Raw genomic sequence first — 20,081 nt, forward strand, 5'->3', positions numbered from 1 at the left:
TTACCTGGACGAGTGGGAGTACCTGGACGAGTGGTAGTAGTTTGTCTTACCTGGAGGATTTTCTTGTTGTTATTATTATTACGGTGATTCAACCAAGCTCACGGCGACGTTTAGTTACGGTTGCTATTATGTGCGGCTAAAACCTGTTGTGGGATTTTGGTCGACTGTTTGACCTGTTTTTACAATTTGTAATTTTGTTAATAGAACCATGTTGACGCGTGGGAAGTTTTACTTAGTGTTAGTGCGTTAACGAAAGCCACCACGAGAGGGAGGAGGGAGGGATAGTGTTGGAGGAGGGAGGGATAGTGTTGGAGGAGGGAGGGATAGTGTTGGAGGAGGGAGGGATAGTGTTGGAGGAGGGAGGGATAGTGTTGGGGGAGGGAGGGATGTGGTGTTGGAGGAGGAGGGATAGTGTTGGAGGGAGGGAGGGATGAGTGTTGGAGGGAGGGAGGATGGTGTTGGGAGGGAGAGAGAGTGTTGGAGGAGGAATGAGGAGGAGCTATTATGGAGTTTCTCGACCATGGTTTAAAGTCGCCCTTCAAGTTAAATTGGACGTAATTGCTGTTCTGATTACCTCGAGTTAGACCATACCAGAGGCCATCAGCGTAGAGGTAGGCCTTTGTGGGGGGATGGGGGGAGAATTACCTACCATGGGGGGGTATTGTGGTGGTGGTGGTAGGAGGGGGTACAGTACAGCCATTCCACCTCTGTAACTTATCTACTTCATTACACTGTAACGCCAGAGTTCATTATTCTGTAACACCACCATTTAACTTTTTTGTAACGCTAAACTGACTATTACTAACACCAGTACTGTATTTTATGTAACACTATCGCCAACAATGATTCCTTTGTAACCACCTGTACTATTGTGTTTGTAACGATTCTGTAACGCTAAACAATGCACTTTCTGACTCGCACTGTAACATGTTGATACAGTAAATAACAACGATACCTTAACGCCAGGTAGATGAATGTGGTGGAAAGTTGGTTGAGTGAAGGTGAGTGTGGTGGTGTGGTTGAGTGAGTGATTGGAGGCGAGTGTGGTAGGAAAGTGATTGAGATTGATGGAGTATAAATGAGTATAATGGTGGTACATAGGTGAGAGATCCACAACATGGCGGGTGGGAGCAGTTAGGTAGGCTCCCTCCTTCCCTCCTTCCCTCCTTCCCTCCCTCCCTCCCTCCTTCCCTCCCTCCCAATCCCCAAACCCCTACCCTCACCAGCAATATCTCCATCGCCAACCACGAATTGTCAAATCAAGTCAAGGAGTGACAAGTTCCCCTTAAAAGAATAACATATTTTTACATAATTAATGTCAAAACGGATGAGAGACGAAACAGGACAGAGAGAGAGAAAAGAGAGAGAGAGAGAGAGAGGTCGATGTTGAGTGTTGAGACGACGGAGGTGAGGTGTGAGGCCAAGTGAACTGTATGAGGGCCAAGTGAGCTGTGAGTTGGGTGTTATGGTGGAGACGTGTGGTATGGTGGAAAGCGTCACCATTCTGCCCCGCGGTGACACACACACACACACACACACACGCACACGCACGCACACACACACACCATAATAGAATCCAACTTCTTCACAGTTTTAGAAAGTTAAACCATTTTGTTTATGTGAAAGACAATGTGTTTTGTTTTTATTGATTGATTGTCTAGATTGGGTAAACAGTTGGTGGTGATTAATGGGAGTACTGAGGGTGGTAGTGATGGTGGTAGGAGTGGTGGTGATGGTGGTGGGAGTGGTGGTGGTGGTGGTGGTAAAATAGTGAGGTGGTGATGGTGGTGGTAGGAGTGGTGGTGATGGTGGTGGCGGGAGTGGTGGTGATGGTGGTGGTAGGGTGGTGAGTGATGGTGGTAGAATTAATTGGTAGTGATGGTGGTGGTAGAATTGGTGGTGATGGTGGTAGTAGTGGTGAAAAAGGTGATGGTGAGGTGGTAGGGTGGTGGTAGTGGTGGTAGTAGTGGTGGTGATGGTGGTGGTAGGAATTAAGGTGGTGATGGTGGTGGTAGTAGTGGTGGTGATGGTGGTAGGGGTGTAGGTGGAGGCAAACTCAGGCTCACTATTTACCCCTGTGTTGAATTCTCCATAACTGCTTCTCTCCCTTCCTCCCTTCTCTTTCCCTCCCTCTCTCCCTCTATTCTGCCCTTCCCTCCCTCCCTTCCCTCCCTCCCTCCAGCTCTCCATTCTTCCATCCTCTCACAGTAGGGGAGGTAAGACGACAGGAGACGGGAGCTTAATAATCCAATTAATCAGTGGAATAAAGGTGTTTACCTGTTACCTGCCGTCCATGTTGTAATGAGCGTTCCTGTACACCTGAGAGAAAAAGACGATACTTCCTCCTAAACACAAGAGGCAATAACACCCCCTCACCTCCCCCCTCCCCTCAGCCACTATATATAAGAACAGCAGCATCATATAGCGGTATAATACATGTTATAAACTAGAATAACGAGTCGTATAACAGGTAACATTACATTGTTTTTACTTAGCGTGAATTGCAGTTTGTGATACTAATTGGCCTTTGTTGGGGGGGGGTATATAATCCTTCAAGGTGATTTAGTGTAATTAACATATATAATTAACAACTACGCTCTCGTTAATTACAGGTGAGTGGAGTAGCATTGTCCTGTCGCTAGAAGGTCAGGTAGGAGGTGTGGTGGTGGAGTGGTTATTGTACTTAGGTTGGCAAATTTTCGGATCCGGGTTCGAATTGTCTCTTGAGTTGGTACCGGGTGAGTCAGTGGTATAAATAAATGAGCTGAAGATTGGACACCCTAGGTTATTTTAGGTGATGATTAACTGCCCTATCGCTGATTGGGGGTTAAGTTAGGTTAGTGTTAGGTTTGGTTTGGTTAGGTTAGGTTAGGTTAGGTTAGCGTTAGCCTTGTGAGTGGTGGACAGGTGGTGAGGACAGGTGTGTGTTGTGGTCACGACACACAACACTGCGACAGGTGGTGTTGTCTCAGCGTGTGGTGTTACTTGTTGACACAGTGTGGAGGGAGGGAGGAGGGGAGAGGGGTCACTAGTAAGATTATTTCCCTGTTACCACCTTCATCATCTTCCTCTTTCTCTCTCTCTCTTGTTCATCGGTGTTCCTCATGTCCCCATCCTTCTTAACTGCTCCTTCTCATCCTCCTCCTCCTCCCTCTCCGTTACTCCTAATCTTCCCATTCTTCCCCTCTCCTTCCTCTTCATCTTCCATCCTTACTCCTTCCTCCTCCTCCTCCTCCTCTTCCTCCCAAGACACAAGACCCACAGGATGTTCCTCAACTTTGACATCCTACAGAGGACCCACACCGCCCATGGACCCACACCATCATCTACAGGAAGGTCCTCTCGCCCCCTACTGTACAGGAACACCTTTTAACTAAACAGGATCCAAGAGTTGCCGCCACAAAACACCTTAAAGACGCCATAAAACACGAACGTACATCATGAGACGCCGGTAAACACAGTCGGGCGCCACAACCCCCGCTCCCCTCCCCCCCCCTGCGGTAGTGGTGTTGTGTTTTGTCGTGTTGTGTTGTGTTGTAAGACGTGAGAGCCTCAATGACTCCCTGGAGGCTGACCTTGTACCGTCACCTGAAGGAGTTAATTTTAGTGTCACGAGGGATGGTGGGGGGGGGGAGGGGGGGTGAAGGGTGGTGGGGGAGACGAGAAAGATGGCAAGAAAAAGGAAAAGGTGGGGGGAAAGAAGAATAGAGGAAAATTAATAAAAGGTGTTTATGATGTATAATGTATAAGGATGTATGCTGTATAAACGATGTATTTGGACCAGCTGATGACGTGATGTGTTGCTACAGGTTTGATGGTAAGGTAATGGGCCATTGTGACGACCACGAAATAGCCAAGATGTGTGGTTGATGATGGGGGTGAAGTAGATAGACCACTCACTCCTTACCCCTCTCCTCCCTCTCCTGTGGCTACTTACCTCTATCTTGCCCTCTCCCCCACTGTGGTGACATGTGGTACAGATCCTCTCAAAGAACTTTCCCTTTCCCCGTCTTCAAGGTGATGAACTCAAAGTAAAACAATGGGGATGGTTTGCCAGACAGACGTGTGTACGGTGTGCTAGCGAGTGTTTTGGTGCGTTATGATAATGTGGTGGTGGTAGGTAGTTATGGCGCCATAGTGGAGTGAGTGATCTGCCGAGGATAATGGTGCCGTGACACTCGAACCTCTGGCGATGAGTTGCAAGGAAAATATGACGACTCAGCTTCATGTTTGTACATTCCTGTATATATCGAGGTGGGTTTTTCGACATAAGACTAGATAACGTCTTTACTACTTGCTCGTTCTTATAGTTAACGACTAGACTTTAGGGACAAAAAAAAAAGATACATTAATCTTTGTTAAGTTGGCTTTTGTTGTTGATGGTTGGCACACACAGGCCTGAGAGTGAACACACATGGGGTAAAAAGAGCAAACCATTGGTCAAGGTTTACTGAGGCGACAGACAGACAGAAGACCAGCCCAGCCCTGCCTAGCCTCCATGGTTGACTTTGCTACCGGTGTGTTGCGTCACTCACTGGTCCTCCTGGTGTGGCCACGCTCTGTTTAGTATTGCTCACTACACAACCAAATGGATCTTCAAGGTATATTACTCCTGTTGTCGTAGAAGATTACGTATAGAAGCTCCAAAAACATATTTATTTCCTCCCTCTCTCTCTCTCTCTCTCTCCCCCTCTTACTGGGTCACGGTGACTCGAGCCAAACTCAGCAAACTGTTTCAAAATCGCTACTGTATTTCTGTCGCGTGTTTAAATGTTGTACAGGAAAATGGTGGGTGATAAACATGGGTGATTTTCTTGCGTTCAACATTTATTTAACTTTTTGTATTTATATGTTTTTGTCTAAGGAAGGAAATTTAGGTGTGATTACCATGGCTCGTTGATGGTATTTTCATATATCAAGGTTAGTTGTCATGTATAGATTAATTTATTACTATATTTTCATTATTAAATATGGGTTATGTTATACTATTAGAGCAGGTACAGTTATAGTGCTAGCAGGTACAGTTATATTATTAACAGGTACAGTTATATTACTACCAGTTCATGTGGGAGGGAAAATGTACCAGGTATATTTTAATTAACCTGGCCGTACAGAGACACAGGTGTGGGTGTGGGTCTGTGTTAATTACTCTCTTGTACACCTTGTGATGGTAACCGTGTCATGTCAACAGCCAGCAGGGAGGGGGAGAGGGAGGGAGGGAAGAGAGAAGGATGGAAAGAGGGAGAGAGAAACGAAAGGAAGGAGGGAAGAAAAGAGGGAGAGAGAAAGGGAAGGAATGAGGGAAGAAGGGCGAGAAGGAGGGAGGGAAGATGGAGAACGTGAATGAGGGAAAGAGGCAAGAGGAGTGAGAAGGAGGTGAAGGAAGGAGGGAGGGAGGGAAAGATGGATGGAGGAGGAGAGGGAGAGAAGGAATGAACGTGGGGTGGAATAATACACAATGGTCTAGTGGCTACAACCTCGCCTCCTGGAGTAAATATATAGAATTTTAGACCATGGTACTATTGTTGTTGTTGTTGTTGTTGTTGTTGTTGTTTATTGTTGTTGTTTGTTGTTGTTCTTGTTTATTGTTGTTGTTTATTGTTGTTGTTCTTGTTGTTGTTTGTTGTTGAGAGTATAGTGTTAATCCAATCATACAATTTATTGAGGGAATATTAACACAAGGGCCGAGGGAGAGGGGAGGAGCCGAGGGAGGGGGTGAGGAGCCGAGGGAGGGGATGAGGAGCCGAGGGAGGGGGAGGCTGAGGGAGGGGGAAGGAGCGAGGGAGGGGGAGGAGCTGAGGCAGGGGGAGGGGCTGTAGAGGGCAGGTGACCCGTGAAGAGAGGCACTGTATCTTAGGAGTAAGTGGAGTGGAGGATGTTGCATTAGGCGGGGGGTGTAGGGGGTACATGGGTGGGGGTGTGTGGGGGGGCATGTGGGTGGGGGGTGTGTGGGGGGGGTAGAGGAGCAAGGCATGGGTAGGGGGACATGTGGTTGGGGGATGTGTGTGTGGGGGGGTATGTGTGTCCACTTTTAAAATGGTATGGCTGACTGTTTTTCCAGTGTCGTCGTGGTCATCTGCCAGTGAGAGTTAACACACACACGTTGGTAACTAGTTAGACGGGCGTTACATCTAATGGACCCTTGTTGTAATAGACCTCTTGCCTCTAATAGGTCCCAGCTGTTGTGGGTCCCATGGGTAATAGCCCCTAACTTAACCAAACTTAACCTAACCCAACCTAACCTAACCGAACCGAACTAAACTTAACCTGTAAATTGAGAAATGTTTACACCAACACACCACCTCTGAGAAACCTTCACTTCGTTTACACTCTATTTTTTACTCTTTTCTCATTTATGTGTAAACAACCCTGGTGAGAGTGCCCTGTGTGTGTGTGTGTGTGTGTGTGTGTGTGTGTGTGTCGGGCGGGGAGTCAGCATGGTAAACACACAGTTGGCTGGAAGAAGCGGGTAGACTGCGTGTGAATGTTAGAGGTGACTGGAGAGGTTTGTTTGGTCTGTGAGTTAGTAAAGCACTGGGTGTTTGACTGGTCACTAAAGCACTGGGTGTTTGACTGGTCACTAAAGCACTGGGTATTTGACTGGTCACTAAAGCACTGGGTGTTTGACTGTGCCTCTTCTTACTGCCGTCCGGGATCGATCCTTCGCCTGCTGAGTTAATAACATAACACACGTGGAGATAAATGTACTGGAGACAATCTGAAGACGCTCTCTGAATCTTTCCTCTTCTCCTCCTCCTCTTTCACCTCCCCTTCCTTTTCTACCTCTTCCATCAATTGCTCTTCCTTCTCCTCCTCCTTCTCCAATACCTCCTTTTCTTCTCCCCCCTCCCCCTCCCCTCCCCCCTCCTGCCCCCTCCTCCCGGTTGCACTTGACGAAATAGTAACACCGGCTGCAGGCACACACTGGACTTTTTTCCTCACTACACCTGCGGTTCTTTTCAGGTACTGGAGGACAAAATACGACACTAGACGAAGAAATAAGACAAGCAGGTGAACTATGTTTGGTTAGGTTAGTTAGGCGATGGCAGTTCACACACACACACACACACACACACACACACCTTTCTTGACTTTATTTCTACATGATCTCAACTTCACAACTCAAGAAAAAATATTGTTGTACTGAGGCAGGTGGGAAGAGGAGGGAGGAGGGAGAGGGGAGGTGGGGAAGAGGAGGAGGGGGAGGAGGGGGAGGAGGAGGAGGGGGGAGGAGGAGGAGGGGAAGAGGAGGAGGGGGAAGAGGGAGGGGGGAGGTTGTTTGTTGGTGGGGTGAGTGATTGACAGGGTCGATGGTGTGTGTGCTTGCTTAAGTGAGGGCTGAAGGAGCGAGTTAGCTTATTCTGGGTGGTGTGTGTGTGTGTGTGTGTGTGTGTGTGTGTGTGTGTGTGTGTGTGTGTGTGTGTGTGTGTGTGTGTGTGTGTGTGTGTGTGTGTGTGGTAAAGCAGTGTTCCCCCACCCATAGGCGAACGAGAACAGGCAGGATGTTTCCTGGAGAGAGAGAGAGAGAGAGAGAGAGAGAGAGAGAGTTTTATTCACTGACCTGCACGTGTCTGTCTGTCAGTCCGCCACAGGCCACAGCAGACGCTCACAACCAAAACATTACACCTTGATGTTACCTTACCTCACCTGTCGTTTCCTCACCTCACCTGTCGTTTCTACACTGAGGGGCGATGGAGCATTAAACACCAGCATTCATGGTATACATTGCCTCACTCTCAACGATGTGGTGGCAATATAGACGAGGCCCTCCTGATGGTGTTGTCATAGTGGTGATGGTGGTGGTAGGTGCTAGTGGTATGATGATGGTGTTGGTAGGTGCTAGTGGTATGATGATGGTGTTGGTAGATGGTGTGTAACTTCTATACCAGGCAACAGTGGTGTCAGGAGTATGGTGTCTCAGGTTAGGTTAGGTTAGGTTCAGTATTGTGTAGCAACGTCCTAAGCGATAGTAGGAAAATCCGTTTGCCAGAAGTGTCTCTAATGACTGTATTGGTGTGTGTTTCTCAAGTGCTTATCTCTCAGGGCATGTAAGGCTGAGAATCCTATCTGAGAACTGTATTAGTGTGAGTCTCTCCTGTTGTGTGTGTGTATATCAAGAGCCTGCCTCCTCTCAGCTCCATATATCGTCAGCCGTTCTCAGCCGTTCTCAGCCTCTGTGTCTCATTTCAAATTTTCAGTATGGTTAACGAGCGTGTGTAGTGTGGGTCGGGTCCGAGTGCTGAGAAAATGGTTGGTGGTAATAACAGTGTTTATGTTGTGGTCGGTTACACTAATGAACTCTTACACTTGTTGCCTCCTGGTCTGGTCTTGGGGATGAGGGGAGAGGGCGCGGAGGTTTCAATCTGGTTTTCAATTGACGGATCATTGATTTTATGCTAATGCTCCTCGGTAATGGGTCTCTCCGTGAGCCGTAAAACCTCGCTGGCGGGCAGGTGAGGTTTAAGATATGTATATACCTGCAGAGACACACGCACAAATAAAAGGGAACGAAAGGGAGTGTTATTTTTGGTGGGAGAATGTAGATCGAATGTCGCCTCCACATCCAGCGTAGACCAGTGGTTATTTTTTTTTCCCCAGGATGATCAGTTGGGTCACATCCAGCATAGGTCCGTGTTTATCTTTGAATTAGCTTTTTTTTCCTAGGACTAATAATAATGATAATGTTATTGCATGCTGTTGAAATTATGTTAAGTTGGGTCGCGGGAAAATATGACTTAATTTTACGTTGAACAAATATTAATAATGTAACCAAGGCTTTTTTTTTTATTATGAATTTATTTTTATTTCATATTTATGTTTTACCTTGAGTAACACGATTTTTTTTTCAGGTGTTGTAACAAAAATTCTCCCTGTGTGTGTGCCTGTACTGAGACCACACACACACACACACACACACACACACACACACACACACACACACAGAAGTAATAAATAAGATATTTAACAAACAGTAAAAACAATAAATAGCTTTATTATCTTTATATACAAAATAGTGTGTGTGTGTGTGTGTGTGTGTGTGTGTGTGTTTGTGTGTGATCGTCATTAATGCTGGTGACAGTACCTGAATCATAACTAGCAATAGCATGACTATTATAAAGGAGGAGTTAAATAGCTCAGGTGAAATTAGGTTAATGAAGACGTGAGCAGGTTAATGTCACAGCGTCACGGGAGAGGTGAGATTTACCTCATTATATAACAATATTTAACTCACCTGTTAATTTGTAGACGAATGTGTGATCTGCTGCAGTGTGTGTGTGTGTGTGTGTGTGTTTGTCTCTCTCGGTGTGTGTATGTATGTATGTATGTATGTTATGTAGACATGTGATAGTAACCATACCACCTCACCTCTTCAAGACAACAGTGATAGCGAAACAAAGATGAACTAGAGATGACACAGCAATTGGGTCATTTTTTACAATATATAACTTTCACATTGTTGAACTAGTCGCTTTTATAATGCTGGGGGGCTGAGTCAATAGGTTGGTAGCCAGGGCCATTGTCTCCGGACCTGGCCATGCCCACCAGGTTCAGTAGCCAGGGCCATTGTCTCCGGACCTGGCCATGCCCACCAGGTTCAGTAGCCAGGGCCATTGTCTCCGGACCTGGCCATGCCCATCAGGTTCAGTAGCCAGGGCCATTGTCTCCGGACCTGGCCATGCCCACCAGGTTCAGTAGCCAGGGCCATTGTCTCCGGACCTGGCCATGCCCACCAGGTTCAGTAGCCAGGGCCATTGTCTCCGGACCTGGCCATGCCCACCAGGTTCAGTAGCCAGGGCCATTGTCTCCGGACCTGGTCATGCCCATCAGGTTCAGTAGCCAGGGCCATTGTCTCAGAGCGGGCCCATACCCATCATTTGGCGGTATATCTGCCTTTCAGCGTATCTACTAGTGCGTGGCAAAAGTTCACCTCACTTTTGTTCCTCTGTCATTAGCGGTGGTGTATCGTGTGAGGGGAGGGGGGGGTAAGGAGGGGGGAGGGGAGGAGGGGGGTAAGGAGGAGGGAAAGAGTATTGTGTGTAGTGGGGGTGTGGTGATGGTAAAGTCAGGATAATGTTGGTAGTATGGTGATGATGGTGATAAACTATGGTGCCCAGGTATGGTGTAATTAATCATCTTATAGTGTATGGTGATAGTGATGATAATAATACTTTGTTAATTGTTATCAATATTTACCATAAGATATATTGTAACAGGTATATTGTTATTGTGTATGTAGACGATGCTAACAAGGTCTTTATTTTACAGGTGAGGAGTGACCCGTGAGTGACGAGCCCAGTGTGGTGAGTGACGTGCCCTAGTGTGGTGAGTGACGTGTCCAGTGTGGTGAGTGACGTGCTCTACTGTAACGTCTTGTAGCGCCCTGTACTACAGTGTACTGTATCGTAGTTCTCTTCTCCCTTCACCTCTCCTTCCTACCCCTCTCTCCTCTCCTCTCCTCCCCTTTCCTCCTCCCTGTCACTCATTACTCATCCTCCTCTTTCCTCCCCTTCCTTCATTCCCCCTACCCTTTCCTCATCCCTCCCCCCTTCTCCTCACCTCTCTCCTCCTCACCCCTCACCCCCTCCTACAGTTCAGGTGAGACTACAGTTGCAATGAATACATACATACATACATACATACATACATACAGACATACACAATACATACATACATACTCGTTCCCTCACCACCAGTAGAAGAGGTGTGTTTCATCATGACCTGCCCCTTCCCCTCCCCTCCCCCTCTGTGGTCACCTGTGTGTGTTACCTCACCTGGGCTAGTTACGGTGTGCACCCCTCCATACTCCTTATTATTTTGTGGCATCATAGTAGACGGTAACCACCTCACGTTCTTCTCCTCCTCTCCTGCCTCCTCCTCTTCTTTTGTCTTCTTCCCCCCACCACTCCTCCTCCTCCTCCTCCTCCTCTTCCTTTGTCTTCTTCCCCCCACCTCTTCCTCCTCCTCCTCACGCGGGTGGTCACACTCGCCTGACAAGCCATCGTTACATCAGGCCAACATCACTGAAAATTTCACTAAGAGAGCGTCACCCCAAGAGGTCCTCGACGCTGATTGGTGGAGCCGGCTGTTAGTGGAGACCGCCCGGTGGTTGATGATTGTTCGGGGGTCATCTGTATGGTTGACGAGGCACCAACCATTATTAATCACCTGTTTTGTTTTTAATTACAGGTGGTTGGTTTAGTATCTGGTGTGTGGTTGGTTGTTATTGTGGTTGTTTTAAAGGTCACTGGTCTTTACCACCACCACGTGACCTCTAACAACCACATAAACAGTACTCAGGTGATCACGGGTAATTAATACCAAGGTGATTATGACCATCGTTTGACCTTTTATCATTAGCGTTATTATGGGCTGGAAGTAGACAGTGTTGGTAGTCTTCCCCCACAGATTTACATTCAGATTTACACTCAGATTTACCACCAGATTTACCATCAGATTTACCACCAGATTTACACTCAGATTTACCACCAGATTTACCCTCAGATTTACCACCAGATTTACCACCAGATTTACCACCAGATTTACCACCAGATTTACCATCAGATTTACCACCAGATTTACCACCAGATTTACCCTCAGATTTACCATCAGATTTACCATCAGATTTACCACCAGATTTACCACCAGATTTACCCTCAGATTTACCATCAGATTTACCATCAGATTTACCACCAGATTTACCACCAGATTTACACTCAGATTTACCCTCAGATTTACCACCAGATTTACCCTCAGATTTACCACCAGATTTACCATCAGATTTACCACCAGATTTACCCTCAGATTTACCACCAGATTTACCATCAGATTTACCATCAGATTTACCACCAGATTTACCCTCAGATTTACCCTCAGATTTACCACCAGATTTACCCCTCGTAGTACAGGTCGACGGGAGTTAGTTTATCCCCCCCCCCTTATATCCTGTGTGAGGTGAAGGAGCAGAGCGTCACGACGGCCAGAAGGGACGCACGTGGAGTTCCTGTCTACTTACTAAGACTTGGGTGATAAGAGGGCGAGAGGGCGAGAGGGCGAGAGGACGAGAGGGCGAGAGGACGAAAGGGCGAAAGGGCGAGAGGGCGAGAGGGCGAGAGGGCGAGATTGGCCGGGGAAGGGGGGGGGGTTGATGGTTGCCCAAAGTCCTCACCGTATAGGCAAGCGACTTAAACTATCAAACCTAATCTAACCTAACCTAACCTAACCTAACCTAACCTAGAGTAACTTAATATGTTAGTATGATGATCCCAGGTATAGTGAGTAGTTTAATATGACAGTATGGCTTAGTATGACCATAAGTTAACCATACTGAAGACAGCGTAATACCTGGCTGTGTAGTACTGTGGTAACACGTGTTTAATAGGTGTTGTGTAGGCTTGTGTTGACCCTGTTGGCGGAGGGGGGGGGTGGTGTACCATATTGCTCCTTACCTCCCTCACCTCTGTCCCTCGCTTCCTCACCTCTCCCTCGCCCCCTCACCTCTCCCTCACCCCCTCCTTCTCTCACACCTCCCTCACCACCATCTGAACCCATCAACATCAGAGGGGGGGGGCTGTATGGTCTAAAACAGTGGCTTGTATGTATGCTAATTTGAAGCTTATTGTTGCCTCGTGGGATGTCACTGTGTTGCTGCGACTCGCTTCACCGGCCAGAGTAAAGAGAGTTAAAGCAAAGCGGCCAGTGGGTTGCTGAGTCAGGCCCCGAGGTAAGGTACTATCGACCCTCTTGACTCCCGGCCATAGAGGTGGTTTTGGCCTGGTCGTCTCCTCACTACCGCTGTGTCGTAAGGCGGATAAAAATGAAAATGTAAAAAGAGGAACTTATTATAAAACTGTTGGTGGTCAACAAGTGGTGAAATAACGCGCCCATTCACCGTGGTGGGGTGTGTGTGTGTGTGTGTGTGTGTGTGTGTGTTTTAACAGGGGGGCGGTGCGTTGTGTCTCTGTTTTACTTGATGGCGATAATCCTTCTTAGTCTGTTCCTTCCTTCCTTCCTTCCTTCCTTCCTTCCTTCCTTCCTTCCTTCCTTCCCTCCTTCCCTCCTTCTCTCCTTCCCTCCTTCTCTCTCCCTCTCGTTTCCTGTGTCCCCCCCTCTCTTTATCTCCCTACACAAACCCACTCATTTTCTCGAAGACACCCCCACTCCCCACACTCCCAACTCCTGCCTCCCAACTCCTGCTCCTCCCCCAACTCCTGCTCCCTCCCCCACTTCCTCCCCACCCACCCCCCCCACACCTAACCCAACCAGTGTGACCAGATAAGCTGCTAAACCTCCGGTGTCACCACCTGTCCTGCTAGCTCACTGTTACCACCACCTCCACTATTCTCACTTCCCGTCACCATCCTCCCTCACCATCCCTCCCTCACCATCCCTCCCACACCATCCCTCCCACACCATCCCTCCCACACCATCCCTCCCACACCATCCTCCCTCACCATCCCTCCCACACCATCCCTCCCACACCATCCCTCCCACACCATCACCCAACCCAACCTGCATTAATTTCTGGACTTAAAAAAACATTAATCGTCTTTATTTGGTCTGAGAACTGTTGTGTTGTGGGTCTCTCTCTCTCTCTCTCTCTCTCTCTCTCTCTCTCTCTCTCTCTCTCTAATTACTTAATGCCACTATTATATATGAATCTTCTAATAATGCCTGGTGAAACTTGTGCATGACCGTAGACTTATATTAAGGCTAATTGTAAGTGTGGTAGAATTTGTAAGTGTGGTTAAGTGTGGTAGTATTTGTAAGTGTGGTTAAAAGTATGATATGTTTGACGTTATTGTTGGCGTTTTGGAGAGAGAGAGAGAGAGAGAGAGAGATAGAGAGAGAGAGAGAGAGAGCAGTTAACTTCACATAAAAAGAGTTAAGCTGGATCATAAATACGGGTTCCGTAGCCTCCCGTGGTGCTGTAGAGGGTCTGTGTCTGTCTGTCTGTCTGTCTGTCTCTTCTTTACACTTCCTCCTTCTCTTTTCTCCCTTCTTTTTTTTCTTCTCGTCTCTTCCTTCTTTCTCCTCCCCTCCCTTCCATCTTCCTCCCCTCCCTTCCATCTTCCTTCCCTCCCCCCCTCCTTCCCTCCCTCCCAGGGTCTACGGGAGGCGGTGAAAGTTGCGTTCGTGACCACCAGTTAACCGCAGTCAAGGACACCCGCAGATGACCGCACGCGGGATCTTGCTCCGTTGTAGGTTCTGGGGACTTCTCTGCGGTTAATTACTGTTGGGGGTGTGGGGAGGAGGGGGTGGGAGGGGGGGGTTGGTGGGGGGTGGAGGATAGTATGATGCCAAACACCTGATGGATAATTTAATAATTCAGTCTACCTGGATAACTTATAAGCGTTTAGTTAATATAATTGTATCATAATAATTCGTCTGGATAATTTATATACCGAGTAATATATAAACCAGGTGTGGTGATAAACGAGTTACTTAACGTAGGTGTGTGTGTGTTAGTCGGGTCATCCGGGTACTGTGTGGATAGTGGGTATAGTGTTAGTATCCGTTTGTTTGTTGCGGTGCGGGTAGGTTAGTCGGATAGGTGCAGGCCGCCAGGAGAAATGTGTTAAAAAGGAATGTGGGCGGACGGATGAGGGTGTGAGTGGGCGGGTGTGGGTGTGGGCGGTTGTGGTGGTGGGTGGATGAGGGTGTGAGCGGGCGGGTGTGGGTGTGGGCGGTTGTGGTGGTGGGTGGATGAGGGTGGGCGGTTGTGATGGTGGGCGGATGAGGGTGTGGGTGGTTTGTGGTGGTGGGCGGGTGAGGATGTGGGCGGTTGTGGTGGTGGGCGGGGGCTGTTATGCCACACGCCTCACCGCCCGTGACTCCTGCTGGCGGTCACTGTAAACAGACACACACACACACGCACACACACACACACACTTTCTTGTTGTGTACATAGTGTTAGGTTAGGTTAGGTTAGGTTAGGTTGGGTTAGGTGAGTTAAGCGCTAGATTAGTTTAAGCGTTAGATAAGGTTACTGCTAGGTTAGGTTAGATTAGGTTAGTGAGTTAGGTTAGGGTTGAGTTAGGTCTTAGTAGGTCAGTGAAAGTATATGTTAGGTCACTGGAGGTACAGTAGGTCATGTTTGTGTCGTGTTAATGTTAGGTCAAGTTAAATTTATGTTAAGTTAAGGTTCGGTTAATGTTAGGTTAGGTTGATGTGGTTATACAGTGAGAATTTTGCAGCCAGAAGATATTTGCTTAACACACTCCCTCGGTAACACACTTTTCACTCAACCTGAGATACTATTAACATACTCTCCAGGTAACACACTCCACACTCCCAGGTAACACACTCCCAGTTAACACACTCAACACACTCCCAGGTAACACACTCCACTTCAGGGCCCCGAGTGTGTTGTCACGTGAATATGGAAGTGTGTGAGACAGCCGTTAGAAAGGTAAAGTGTAGTTACAATATTAAGGTACAGGTCAGGGGAGGAGGAGGGCGGGTCACTGGTGCGGAACGGAATGTTTCAGCTTCGACCACCACTGCTGCCACTGCCACCACCTCTGCCACCACTACCTGCCACCACCATCCACCACTACCTGCCACCACCACCTGCCACTACCTGCTACCATCACCTGCCACCTCATTTGCCACCTGCCATCTCTGCCACCAATCCTGCCATTACTTCTACCACCAGTTCTGCCAACACCACCACACAGAGGCTCCCTACCACAGCACCTCCTCTTCCTCATGCGCTCACACCTTCCTCTGTCCACACTTCCTCCCCCCCCCGCCGCCCCCGCCCCGAGTCCGTCCACAACACGCCCCCCCCCCCACGCCCACGTCTTCCTGTGCCTTGGGTTGGTCCACGCCCTTTCCTGCATTACCGCCAGAGGCACCTACCTCCTCCAGGATTCCACAGTAGCCCAGACGTCTTCGTTGTATTGAGGGCTGACACGCAGGTTCTCCGTTACATCTACGGCGCCGACCACGAGCTTCCTGCGGCCAAGTATTAGCTTCTTGTAGGAGGCAGATATTCCTTCAGGACTCGGCATGTTGGACAGCTGTTCCTCGAAGCAACACACCTGTTATCACGAGAAGGAAGGAAGGAAGAGCGGGTGGAGGGGGCACTCTCCTGACCTGTGGTGGGGGAGAAGGGGGGAGCTCTCCAGGTTGGGGGTGGAGGAGAGGGAGCAATATCCTGACCAAGAGGTGTTGGGGAGAGGGGGGTAACACCTGGCCTGGGGAGGAGGTGTTGGGGAGAGGGGGGTAACACCTGGGCTGGGGAGGAGGTGTTGGGGAGAGGGGGGTAACACCTGGCCTGGGGAGGGGGAGGGTGTATATGTCAGGTCGAGTGTGCAAACTGTGAATCATCAGGTGGTGAGGCTGACCCTTGTGGGATCACCTGAAGATTAGACGTCCCAGCTTATTTCACCTGAGTAACCTAACGCTAATACAACCCTAACCTAACCTAACCTACTCTGCAACACAAATCATCCTCTTCTGCAACACTGAGAGAGAGAGACACAGTTGGAACACTGATGTATACTGTGTTGTATCGTGTCAGTGTCATCCAGCGTCAACTGTCGGGTGTAGTCAGGCAGGTGTGGGTGTTGCTGTGTAGTTAAGAGGGTGTCATTGTGTGTGTAGCTGCTCAAGACAACACCCAGCCCCTACACCTTCATCCACTCCTTCAGGATGATGGTGTCGGTGATAGTGATGGAGAGTGGTAATGGTGGTAGTAGTGGTGATGGTAGTGGTAGTTGTCCTGGTATGTAACTTAAGGCAACGACCTGACACTTGAGGCAACGACCTTACACATGAAGCAATGACCTGACACATGAAGCAATGACCTGACACTTGAGGCAACGACCTGACACTTGAGGCAACGAACCTGACACATGAAGCAATGACCTGACACTTGAGGCAATGACCTAACACATGAAGCAATGACCTGACACTTGAGGCAATGACCTGACACTGAGGCAACGACCTGACACTTGAGGCAATGACCTGACACATGAAGCAATGACCCTGACACTTGAGGCAACGACACACACACTTGAGGCAACGACGACACACACACTGGAAGACAAATTGAACTTGGACACCTGATGAGGCAAAACGACCTGACACATGAAGCAATGACCTGACACATGGAGGACACCAATTGACCTGACACATGAAGCAACTGACAACGACCTGACACTTGAGGCAAGGACACACATGACCTGATTACATGACAGACCTGACACATGAAGCAATGACCTGACACTTGAGTGCAATGAGACCACACACTTGAGGCAATGACCTGACACTTGAGGCAATGACCTAACACTTGAGGCAATGACCTAACACTTGAGGCTCTGGTCTTGTACTCATCTTAGGACTCAACACTTGTGCTCAGCTGGGCGTCTCGATCCGTTCTGCTTTTTGTAATGGAAATGCAAATGAGGGTCAGGTTCCGTGTTTCGGGGTGCAGGTAACTGGCTTAGGCCGGATAGGAACGAGCGTGGCGGATGATATATGCAGATTGACCCGGGCGGCGCCGTCAAGTAATAATAAGCAGTCCTGACTAAGCATTACTAGTGTATGTGAATTAAATACGACTTCAAAACAACACAAGGCCGCTTATTTATGAGTGGAGATGGATGAGGTTAAATAGTTCTGGATGTACGACGTGTGTTCCCCCCCGCCCTGAGAGAGCACGTTAATAATTGAGAGTGTACGATAGTTAGTGAGTGCAGCGTGGGGGAGTAATATCCTGGGGGAGGCACGATAACCCACGCTGGCTCACGATGTTCCAACCAAGAGGAAGGTATTGTGTGTTGGGAGGGTGACCTATCGACTGTTTATTTGTTAGTGCGTGTACGTGGCCGTGTATGGTGTTGAAGGGGTGTAGTGATGGTGTTAGCCGTGGTGTTGTGACCTATGAGTGATGGTGGTGTTGTGGCGGTGTTTTGATGTAGTGGAAGGAGGGAGAAGGTAGAGAATGAAGTGGGTAAGAGAGGGAGGGAGGGAAGAGGATGATAATGGAGAAATGAGAAGAATGAAACAAACCAATACTGCTGTTATGTTCTCTGGTTATACGAAGGAGAGAGAGAGAGAGAGAGAGAGAGAGAGAGAGAGAGAGAGAGAGAGAGAGAGAGAGAGAGAGAGAGAGACTAATACTAAGCATAAATTAATTAATCATAAAAATCATACCTGGTCATCACACACACACACACACACACACACACACACACACATCTCCCTTAACAGCTGCTTATTATGAGTGAAAAATAAGACATTATTTTCCTGACTACAAGAGAAAACTTTCATAAACTTTCTCCTGTTCAGTGACACACTCGTTCAATACCGTAATTGAACATCTGTCGGTGACGTGATTGATTGACTGAGTGACTGGCTGATGGTGATTGACTGTCGCTTCACCTAACTGTATTATAACTGTGAGATATCCACGGGTCACTGCCTCGCTGCCTGACTGTCAATCTCTGTGCCACTCTTTAAAACAGAGAAAAAAATATTTAAACTCATTCATAAAATACAGTTAGTGTGTATTGCTCGTATGTGTGGAAGAATTAACGTTGCTAGTTAGTCGACATAAAATAACGACCTCCCCAAAATAGCATTACTATTATACTGAGATTCTTACATTAACTAGATACGTTCACTTAACACTAGATAAGATTAATGTCAAGTCTATCAAAAGATGTATGTATGTATGTTAGTTAGTTAGTCTCTTCACACTACACAGCTTCTAAAACTGTTATCTCTGGGTTATTCAGAAGACGTGTGTGTGTGTGTGTGTGTGTCTGTGTAAAAGGAGACGCTATGCTATCGTACAGTTGCTGGGTGTTGACGTGCCGTGTGAAACATTATCGTATGTATAGGTTCTCTTGCCACTATGCTATCGTACAGTTGCTGGGTGTTGACGTGCCGTGTGAAACATTATCGTATGTATAGGTTCTCTTGCCACTATGCTATCGTACAGTTGCTGGGTGTTGACGTGCCGTGTGACACATTATCGTACGTATAGGTTCTCTTGCCACTATTACAGTACAGTTTAACTTTAATTTACACTGAGGGAAAACTGTTAGTAAGTTGTTCAGATGACAGTATTGTTGACAGGCAGTGTACTATAAAGTGTCCTCACGAACACCACATCCTTGCCCGGGGTGTTTGACGCTGTGTGTGTGTTGGTGTGGCTTAAGACAACATTACCTTGCATAGTTGTGTTGGTGATGGTCACACTCTCATGTTATCGTACGCTGCGTGTTTGTGTTTTATCGTGTGTTGAGGTGTGTTATCGTACCTATGGTGTTGGAGGTTAGTGCTTGTGGAGATTATTATCGTACAGGAGAGGTTGTGTGTTTACGTTTGCTCATAAGTTATCGTACGTGAGTTAACGTACTTAATATATCGTACACTTACATGAGTTTACCTACTTAATATATCGTACACAAGTTATCGTACATACATCAACTATTAATGTGCATAGCGTGTGATCGTAAAATAACAAACCAAGGGAAACATAAATTTTATAAAATAGTGATAATATAAAGACGTAATGTAACCCGTAAGTAAATCTCTTAAAGCGGTGAGTCTACATTCTTCGTTTTTTCTTGAGTTAAATGACCCTTTAAACTTAAAAGAACGAAAAATTGTGGATATTTGTCTTAACAATTCGTGTATTTTTATATTATGCGTAGGGGAGAAAGCCCGTTATATCGAGGGGTATGTTAGATATGAAACCACCTCTTTATAACGAATAAGGATAATTATAATAGGACATTATTTACTTAACCATTTTTTTTAAGTTTCACAAAATACAACACGGAGCTAGTAAATAGTGCACCGTTGACACCCATTCTTCACATTTCATTCATCTCATAAAGTTAATGCCATTGAGGAAGTCGGACGTGTGTAAGATGTGGTGTGGGGTGAGAGCGGGGGAAAAATGGTGGTAGCGTGGGAAAAAAACTGTGAGTGTTGGGAAAAAAGGGCGAGTGGTGGGAAAAATGTGGTCAGGTGTTTTGTGATGAGCCAGAGACCAGGAACTACGGCGTCCAGGAAGAGGGGATAGGGGGTAGGAAGAGGAGGAGGAGGAAGAGGAAGAGGAG

The 20,081-nt window shown here is 47.5% G+C and overlaps 1 protein-coding gene across 1 annotated transcript; it reads right to left on the minus strand.

Moving 5' to 3' along the window:
• Positions 1-9,595: 9,595 nt before the first annotated feature.
• On the minus strand, positions 9,596-16,013 carry LOC121872231 (circumsporozoite protein-like). The gene is made up of 3 exons (XM_042374898.1): positions 15,862-16,013; positions 11,413-11,894; positions 9,596-9,717 (listed from the first exon to the last, which is right to left on the minus strand). The coding sequence occupies exons 1-3, from the start codon at positions 16,011-16,013 to the stop codon at positions 9,596-9,598; spliced, it is 756 nt and encodes a 251-aa protein (XP_042230832.1).
• Between the last annotated feature and the right edge of the window lie 4,068 nt (positions 16,014-20,081).

Source organism: Homarus americanus, unplaced genomic scaffold, assembly GCF_018991925.1.
Source record: "Homarus americanus isolate GMGI-L3 unplaced genomic scaffold, GMGI_Hamer_2.0 scaffold5589, whole genome shotgun sequence".
NCBI classification, from domain to species: domain Eukaryota; kingdom Metazoa; phylum Arthropoda; class Malacostraca; order Decapoda; family Nephropidae; genus Homarus; species Homarus americanus.

What these genes read in the sequence shown, in the direction of transcription:
- LOC121872231 (XM_042374898.1), bottom strand. Translation starts at nt 16,013, where the DNA reads ATGCCGAGTCCTGAAGGAATATCTGCCTCCTACAAGAAGCTAATACTT. An exon ending in ACTGTGGAATCCTGGAGGAG is followed by an intron (nt 11,895 to 15,861) that starts GTAGGTGCCTCT and finishes CTGTACTACGAG; the next exon opens with GGGTAAATCTGGTGGTAAAT. An exon ending in ATCTGAGTGTAAATCTGAAT is followed by an intron (nt 9,718 to 11,412) that starts GTAAATCTGTGG and finishes GGGCATGGCCAG; the next exon opens with GTCCGGAGACAATGGCCCTG.